Source organism: Hirundo rustica, chromosome 16 (assembly GCF_015227805.2).
Source record: "Hirundo rustica isolate bHirRus1 chromosome 16, bHirRus1.pri.v3, whole genome shotgun sequence".
Classification (NCBI taxonomy): domain Eukaryota; kingdom Metazoa; phylum Chordata; class Aves; order Passeriformes; family Hirundinidae; genus Hirundo; species Hirundo rustica.
The window spans coordinates 13,259,438-13,268,269 of record NC_053465.1 but is presented as its reverse complement, the minus strand read 5'-3'; the positions used below and the strand labels follow the sequence as shown (position 1 = coordinate 13,268,269).

Below are 8,832 nucleotides of genomic sequence, written 5' to 3'. Positions count from 1 at the left end.
TGGAGCTCCTCAGCATGTTAATGTACTTCCAGAAATAGGATCTGGATCAAAAAACTTTGATTTAATTTATACACTTCAGCCCTCAGCTTCACAAACAATCCTGCACACATTAATGCCTCTCTTGCCTGGTCTTACTGATGTCACTGGCAAAACTCCTTATTTAAGGAGGTGCATTTCAGATCCAACCCCCCTCCCCCAGATCAGTCAAAGGTTTAAGGCACCAGTGAGCTGTCCTAACATGACCTGGAATCAACAAAGAGCTTCCCGAATGCCAGCATTCCAGTGTAGCACCACTGATAATGATCACTCCTGGATCTTGTGAAACCATGGCAGCGAGGGAGATCTCCCTGAAGGAATCCTGTAATTCTGGTAAAGGAAATGTATTTCTGTCAACAGAATTGTGTTGATGCTCAGGCTCCTGCTGGCCAGGGCAGTGTCTGAGCTGCTGCCCCTGTACCCCCAGCTGCTTCTGCTTCTCCTGCAGCTGATGGCTCCAAGGAGGTGCTGTAGCTCTGCTCACTTTAGTCCAGCCTCTCTTGGTGTGAGACTTTTGCCTTTGTCCCCTAGAGAAGTAGCTAAGACAAGATCAAACATAAATCACAGACTGCTTTGGGTTGGAAGGGACCTTAAATCTCATCCAGTGCCACCCCTGCCATGGGCAGGGACACCCCCAGTATCCCAGGTTGCTCCAAGCCCGTCCAATGTGGCCATGGACACATCCAGGGATGGGGCAGTCACAGCTCCTCCATGTCCTATATGTGAAGGACACTGTCATCAGCCACCTTAGGCCGGGGAGGAGTTATTTGGGAGGGCTCTGGAGCCAACACAAATCCACAGAACGTGTCTCCAAGCTCCGCTTTTACAGTGTTACCTCCGCTCCTCTGTCAGAGCCTTATCTCAGCAGAAACAACTCCAGAGACACATCCCTGGGCCTGAGGTGCTGCTCTTCCCAGCCCAGAGCCATGCTCCAAACTCCCTTTCATTATCTTGTTAATCCGTCAGGGTATGTTTTTGCAGCAGCAGATGCTTCAGCCTTCAACAGGAATCCACCAAAACCAAAACTGACTTTTCCATGACAGCAAACCAGGCCAACCTCTTGCCCCAGCACAGAGCAGCTGCAAGGTGCAGGTGGCTACGAAAAAGGACTGGAACCTTAATGCTCATTCTTCCACTCTTCCTCAGTTTGGCAGTAGTTTTACCATACAAATAACCACGCCCAGACTTACAAAGCACAGGACCAGAAACTGAGCTCCATCCATCTTTTTGTTTTGACCTGTTTATGATAACACAGGAAAATGAAACCCTCCCCCAACTTTCATACATGGAAATTGCTGCCAGTTCTGTGACCCTCTAATGGTCTTGATCCAAATAACCTTTAGTTTAGTTTATTAATTTAGTTACTATTTAGTTTAGTTACTTTGTTCCATAGTAACTAAATGGAAGTTGTTGTTCTTCGGCTTCCTTCACCCCAGCCAGTTTCAAAAACTAAATCTCAATTAACTTTGGATGCTGGTATAAAGGTGACATTACATGGCCTAAGCAAGGCTCTGCCCAGACAGATCTTACAAGCTCCTTGACTCTGAACTCAGCTTAAGAGCCTTTCATTCGAATTCCCAAGTATATTTCATGCCAGGCTGCTCTCAATCCCTGAAAAAGAAAACCCCATACCAACCCCCAACCAACCAGCACACAGAAGGAGCTCCGTCATTTCACTGCAAGTTTATGATCTTTTGTTTTGCAATAGGTTATTACAGCTTGTTTTAAGTAAAACCAACATTCAACACTCTGTCCCAAGCTCCTGTGACACAAAGCTACTGGTAGGACAGCTGTCCTTAAGGAAGTGTCCAGAAGAACGCAGGACACTGCAGATTTTTCACTGTTCAGAGAAGTAGCACTGCCATCTACTTGGGAAAGCCAAAATCCATAAGCAGGCCACTACCTCCAAGGAAGTATTTCTCTGGGTTACAAACAACAGAGAGAGATCACTGAGGTCACATTTTTCTTCTGCCTTGCCTCACTGTTCAGTTATTACCCAGACTTCAGCTTGCTGGTGGTCATTTTTTTGGGAGGCAGCATTCAATTATTGCAGATCACAGACATTATGTAAACTGCTGTGTATCAGGAATTGCTCCAAAGGCCAAGCAGTATTCCAGACTCTTTTCTCTCTTTTGATGGAATGGCTTAAACCCAATCTAGTATAAAGAGGGAAACAGCTCAAGAACAGCAACAACCAACAGCGAGTCCCGGGGCCAGCTGGGACACGCCAAGCACTGATGTTACAGGGCTACAGACCCCAAGAGGCATTTCTGACCTTCAGTGTCACCACGTAGAAGATTAGACGGAGTCTGAGAATTAATGTCCAGGTCTGCAAAGGCACAGAGAAAACCCTGCACGTGCAGGTTACCTTGGCTATTTGAGTCCCCACACACACACCCTTCGCTGCGCTCTGAAAGCAACAAGTGCCCAAGTCAACACCAACATTTTTACCAAAATCTCCAGAGCTGCACTTTCCAGAGCGCCCCCCAACGCTGCTATTTTTTAATATGGAGAAAAACTCCACCAAAATAACCCCTTGAGCATTCTGGAGTAACCATGTGGGTTTTTTTTGTTTTTAATGGCATCAATAAAAAAAACACTAAAGGAAAAGTAGCAGATCAAAGTGGCTGCTGAGCTGTGACAGTGTGAGCTCACCCATGGGTGGCCTCAATGTCCTTCCTTAACCATGAAAATTCTGTCTGGAACAGAAAGTAGTAGGAAAATACTGCAACACAAGAGCCACTTGTGAGTGCACTGCACATGCCTCTGGGCCAAATCCTTGTTCAGAGAAAGCAACAGACAAACAAAAACAGTCCTAGGAAGGTTCTGTGTTTTGAAGAAACACTCAATCAATCATGAGAAAACCTTAAAATCTTGAGAAGAAAAATACGTACGACAAAACCAGTTACTGGTGACACTTTAATTTTTTATGGTCAGACTTTTTTGAAGTAAAACCAACCGAGTAAGACAGAACTAGAGGACAGGCAGTCATATTTACAGCCATTCAAAGCAAAGAGTGTAAAAGCAGAGCTCAGTGGTTAAAGAAGCATAGAAGCATACAAATAATAGTCTTTTTTTTGTTATTATTAGAATTTTATTAATTATCTTAGCTGTTTATATTATCTGTTGCATTTTTTACTGCCCAATTCCAACTCACCAGCTCCCCATCAAAACGACTTGTGATAGAAAAAGCGCCATTTTTTCTGTTTGTAGACAACAAAACCATCTGCTTTAATTTTCCTAAACCCTACTGAAGAGTCACAGCACAGTTAACACTAATGCTCTATTCTTTACCATTAAATAAAAAATAAATCAGGGAAAATAAAACAGGCCAAGGGAAAAAAACAGACTGAGTCAGTGTAATCATTCAGTTGGATTCTGGATGACAATCAGGAAGTAGTCTTTATCTGGAGAGAAAAAAAAAAAAAAAGAAAAGAAGATTATTCTTTCACTGCTGGTATTTGTTCACAGAAACAGTAAATTCCAACATTATTCACATCTCTCTGATGTGCTGTGGGAACTCAAGAGCCCTGACATTCATTCTCAATGAGCAAAACAGGCTCCAAGTGTCAGCTCATTTATTTTATGGGTTTTACTGAGAAAAACTCTCAGCTTTAGAAACTGCACGTTTCCAAGGCAGCTGAATTTAACTCAGTTTGTGCCAAGAAACTACAGTAACTGGCATGTACCACACTGGTGAAAGGTGGCCACTGCCCTTCTCCCACAGACACACTGGGGTCATGGCTGTTTCTCTGGAGCAATGCTTATTCCTCTTTCCATCCTTCCTGTGGAAATCTGAGGCTGCCCCAGCATGAACCAGAGCCCGTGTTAAGATCTGCCCTGACCCATGCCTGCCTAGGATCAACTGCCACCCCCTGCTTGGCCTCTCCACCAGCCCCATGCCAGCAGGGAGCACGCAGGGACAAGGCTGAATTCCTGCCACATGAGGGACCTGCACTCATCTTGATGCCTCCCAGTTTGGAATTCAACAAAATACTGAGGATGTTTCCTGGTTGCTGTTGCTGCATACCGTGACTGATGATTATACAGCTATAGTGTGCCCTAATACTTTTCCCAGAATTGCAAAGTCAGGACTGTCTCATCACTCAGTCCACAGTTCTGAATGGAAGTTGCTCTCAGAACATGCTTCTTTCCAAATCCTAGGGTTTTATACTGAAAAACAAAGCATGAGAGGGTGCAGCACTCTCTCAAGCATTATGTAATACTTTCTACTTTAATCGACCTAAACTGAGGGAAGGGGTTTGCCACATTCTAACATGACAAAGTAAACTTAGGTCAGTGATAAAGCTTTCAACTCTCCAGAAAGCAGAGCAGCTTCTTGGAAAAAAAGGATTATCCAATGTGAACACAAGCAGCAGGCAAACTCCTTCCAGGCTGCCAGTGTCAGTCTCAAGAGAAAACAATCCTGCTGGATTCCCAGATCCCCGCTTGCACCCTGCCCTCTCCTACCTGGAGCAACCATGATTTCGTTTTTCTTGGAGCGGATCCGCAGGAATGTGAGGTCGTTCTGGGGATCGATGTCCCGCACGGTGCTCCTGGCCTTCATGATGAAGCTGTGCATGAGGCCGGCGTACTGAATGGTGGTGGAGTTGTCTATGGTGCTCTTGATGGGAATACCTGCAGGAGAGGGACAGTAAGGCTCAGTGACAAACCTGCAGAACCAACCCTGCACTGAGCATGACCAGGTTACACCTCGGTTCTCACTGCACCAGGGGGTTAGGAGTGCTCTCTTCAAAGGCAAGAGGAAAACATGAAGAAAAACAAGATATGAAAAAGCTGACATGTGGGACCACAGGTATAGGTGAGAACTGTTTATCTCTACTAGCATCAGTGCTTTACTTTTGCATTTTGAGAGTTAGAAATAAATTAAACAAAAATAATTATCTGTAGAGGAGACAGAAAATACCAATGTTGCAGTTTTTTTCTCCTGACTGGGGACACCTTTTTTACTTCAGAAAGACTCCCCAACACCAGTTAAATGATATTGAGCTAGGCCAGGCTGGGATCCGTGATTATGGAGGACATCAGCTGCTGTACCACAGAGCTCCAAGGCTGAAGCTCCAACATTCAGTCCTAAGAGGTGGTGCAGACCTGGGAGGTCCCTGGTTCAGTGATAACCAGCCTGGAGGGCAGACATACTGTTCAGCCAGAGTTTTCCCTCCTATACACTTCAGCCTCCCGTTAGATGTGTTTTCCCACCAAAATCCAGTCAAACCCCAACTCCTGGGTCAGAACACAGCAGCCAGGTATTAAATTCTGCAGGACAGAACGAGATGTGTGTTCCAGCAGCTGCAGCACAGAGAGCACAACCCATCAACCATCACAGAAAAGCAACAAGCAGGAGCCAAGCTGTATGATCTGATCCTCACTATATTCACATGTAGCTACTGTCATCTTTTCTAAGGATTATTTCTAGGAAATATTCAACTTTTGGGCTGCTCACAGTGTATTCAGTGCTCTGAAGGAGTTCCTCTGTTGAATTCTTCAGAGACTCCAAAAAGAGACAACCTGTGAGACCACAAGCACTAGACAGTCTACCAGGCCAGCAATGCTCTGGACAGGCCCAGCAGCAAGATTTACATCTTGTGAGAGCCTCAGTGCTACTGATTAAAGTTTTCACAGACTCAGTTTCAAACATTGCCATAACTCAAATATTACGACGTTTCTGCACATTTTAAAAATTTATTTCCTAAAATAATAAAGTGAGCTTGCAGGAATTGGAAACCATTTTTCTCTTGTAGCCTAACTACTGTCTGTCTCCTTGGACTACCAGAAGATCTCTCCCAAAGCCAGACTCTAAGCTAAGCGCAAGGGGTACAAGCAGCAGCCCTCAAAGTGGGTGGCTGTAGAGTAAGTGATGGGTCAGCAAAGGGAGGCAGACACAGCACCTTCCGAATTAACCACGATGATTCCCTGCACTCCCTTCTGGCTCTGGATTCGCTTCAGAGTTTCCTCCACCTCAGCCTGCAAGACAAAGCACAAATCAATACAGGGTTACAGCAGCTCTTTGCCTCCCACCAAAGCTTTGGGATAACGCGGCAGAAAACAAAGCTGCACAGGGATGATTAAACAGCCACTGCCTACACTGGTTTACCCAGCCAAGTGTCTGTACTTTGGTGCCACCTTTTCTGCATGATCTTTCCAGTTATTTTCCATCTGCCTTTCTTCTTCACTCACTTGTGATTATCATCCTGGAACTCCCCTCTCTCCTCCTCCCCAAGCCTCCTGCTGAAGGTTTGCAGCTGGAAGCTGCAGTCAGACTGCTACAGTTTAGGTGTCAAACAATAATAATCCTTGAAAATGGACATGGAATTTATGAAAAAAAGTAGGAAAAAGATATATTATGGGTGCAAGATGACATTCCCTTTTATCAAATGAATGCCAAAAGCAATTACAAATGCGAGAAGTGAGGGGAAAAACAACGAATGAACAATCTTTGTAATTCTGATTTGTGCTGGGATGGCTGCAAGGCTGTAAGCACTGCCAATAATTTACAACTCAAGAAAGGAAAAATGCAATGCAGGCCAAGACAATAGTCCTTTGCTCCATAAAAACCATCAAAAGGGGTTTCATTACCTTCTGCACAACTTTCCTGCTACAAGACACCCATCAAAATGTAACTATGGCATCTGTAGTAAGGTGGGAAACTACGGTGTTCGCTGAACCATAATGTGAAGTGCCACATCTGCTTGTTTTTTGAACAATTCCAGGCATTGTGACTCCACCACTTCCCTGGGCAGCTTGTTCCAAATTTTGACCACTTTTTCAGTGGAGAAATTGTTCCTAATATCCAACTTGAATCGCCCCTGATGCAACTTGAGGCTATTTCTTCTTGTCCTATCACTTGGGAGAAAAGACAGATTCCCCCATCTGGCTCCACCCTCCTTTCAGCTAGAACTGGCATTTTTTATTCACATTAAAGGAAACAGAAACAAGCAGCATCTTTCAGATCTGCAGTGCAGAGTCCCCCAGAAATGGTTTAGGAAGGGAGACAGGGATGACCTGAACCAGGACAGGTGAGACCTACAAGGGACATTTGGCCAAGGCTGTGTTCCCTGGGCACTCTGAACAACCCTCTCCACTTCCTTCCACAGCAAACGGGCACAAAGACATCACATGCCCTGTTACCTGGGAAGAGACACTGTCCAACAACAAGCACAGCACAACATCAGCTCAGCATCACCAGCACCTTCCTCGGGGTGCTGTTGGTAACACAACCTGTGGCTCATAAGATATGGGACCCCCTTGAGCTGGTCTTTATGAAGCACAAGTTTTTTTGTGTGATCCAGTACAAAAAAAATCAAGTATTTTCAGCAGAACTCTTGATTATTTCTGAATGCTGGACTATTCTCAAATGGAAGACAAGGGAAATTAAACAAACTATAGGGTGTACAAATGCTGAAAAAATATAGTGGTAAAATGTTAAATCTATCAATAAATTAAAATCTGATTTCCTGCCTTCTTATTAGCACTATTTAAGTCCTGATTAAACACTTTCCTCCACAGGACCTTAACAAACCTTTTCAGATGCAAAGCAGCATCCATAAAGAAGGATACCAGTTTTTAATTTCCTGTGACCCTTTCAGCTGATCTAAATCACAGGTGTGTGATCTGCTCTGCCAGTTCACTGCTGCTGATGTGGGAAGGTCCTGCTCCTCCTATTCCCACTCTGGGACTGGTCCAGCACCTCCACAAATCAGTGCAGTTCACCAGACCAACAAAAGTAATACTGAGAAAAAAATTACATATTTAATACATGAAGAACACAAACCCCGTTTTAATGAAGGGCTGAGTAACTACAAGAGACGGCACATGGAGAAGGAGAGATGCACTCTACAAAAGGAGAATAAACACTCCCTCCACACCATTTTGCTGCTAAATATCCTTCGCTATATGTACAACAGCAGCCTGTATCTTCCTGTTTTCATTTGGAATACCTGAACTCCTAGGTTTGCCTAAAAAATACATCTTATTAGATAACCTCAATTTCCCCTCTGCAACTTCAGTCAGCACTTATTCCTTTAGAAATGTCGATATACATTTTGATCCCCAGTTTCATCAACATGCAATAGCCAGCAACGCATCTGAGCAGGGACAAGCCTCCAATACAATCACAACAGAACCAATACAACCCTGGTTACCAAACATCCAAACCCAGTCTCTTTTTCCTGCCTGCTTCCAGCTTTAGGGACGTGCCCTGGCAGCCGCAGGAAATGCAGGTTTCGCTGTGAGCGTTTCCCCGGCACAGGGCTGGACCGGGACCGGGTGAAGGTTCGGCCTCTCCCCGCAGCGGCTCAGGGCCGGGCAGAGCCAGTGAAGCCCCTCGGAAGCAGCGCCAGGACCCGCAGCGCTCCCGGCCCGGCGCCGGCGGGATCCCCGGGCCCTCCCCTCACAAACGCGACCCCATCCGGGGGCCTGACACAGAACCCGACACAGAACCCAACACGAACCGAACCGGGCCGGGCGCTCCCAGCCCCCGCGGCCCGCAGCGGGGTCTCGCCTTTACCCGGGCCCCGCCCGCGGGGTCTCGCCTTTACCCGGGCCCCGCCCGCGGGACAGCGCCTGTGCCTGAGGGGAGCCGGGACCGGCACCGGCCCGGCCGCAGGAGCCCCCGAGGGGGCACAGGGGCCCCGCCGGGACTCGGCCCGGCCTCACCCACCATGATCGAGCCGCCGCCTCCGCCCGCGTCGGCCCCGGCGCTGCCCCGGAAGCGCTTGGAGCGCGGGGCGGGACCGCTCCGGAGACGCTCCCCGAACCCTCCAACCCCTCGGAACC

At 46.5% G+C, this 8,832-nt stretch overlaps 1 protein-coding gene across 1 annotated transcript; it reads right to left on the bottom strand.

Annotated features, from left to right (window-relative positions):
- Positions 1 to 2,941: 2,941 nt before the first annotated feature.
- On the bottom strand, positions 2,942 to 8,832 carry DYNLRB1 (dynein light chain roadblock-type 1). Its single transcript, XM_040080223.2, has 4 exons — positions 8,717 to 8,832; positions 5,946 to 6,021; positions 4,507 to 4,674; positions 2,942 to 3,443 (listed from the first exon to the last, which is right to left on the bottom strand). Exons 1-4 carry the CDS (start codon positions 8,717 to 8,719, stop codon positions 3,400 to 3,402), a joined length of 291 nt encoding a protein of 96 aa, XP_039936157.1. The 5' UTR covers positions 8,720 to 8,832; the 3' UTR covers positions 2,942 to 3,399.

Bases quoted from the DNA above. Each gene is read 5' to 3' on its own strand.
- DYNLRB1 (XM_040080223.2), bottom strand. The intron at 4,675-5,945 runs GTGCTGTGTCTG...CCTCTCCTGCAG, and splicing joins CATCGTGGTTAATTCGGAAG to GTATTCCCATCAAGAGCACC. The intron at 3,444-4,506 runs GTAGGAGAGGGC...TTTTCTCTCCAG, and splicing joins CGAAATCATGGTTGCTCCAG to ATAAAGACTACTTCCTGATT.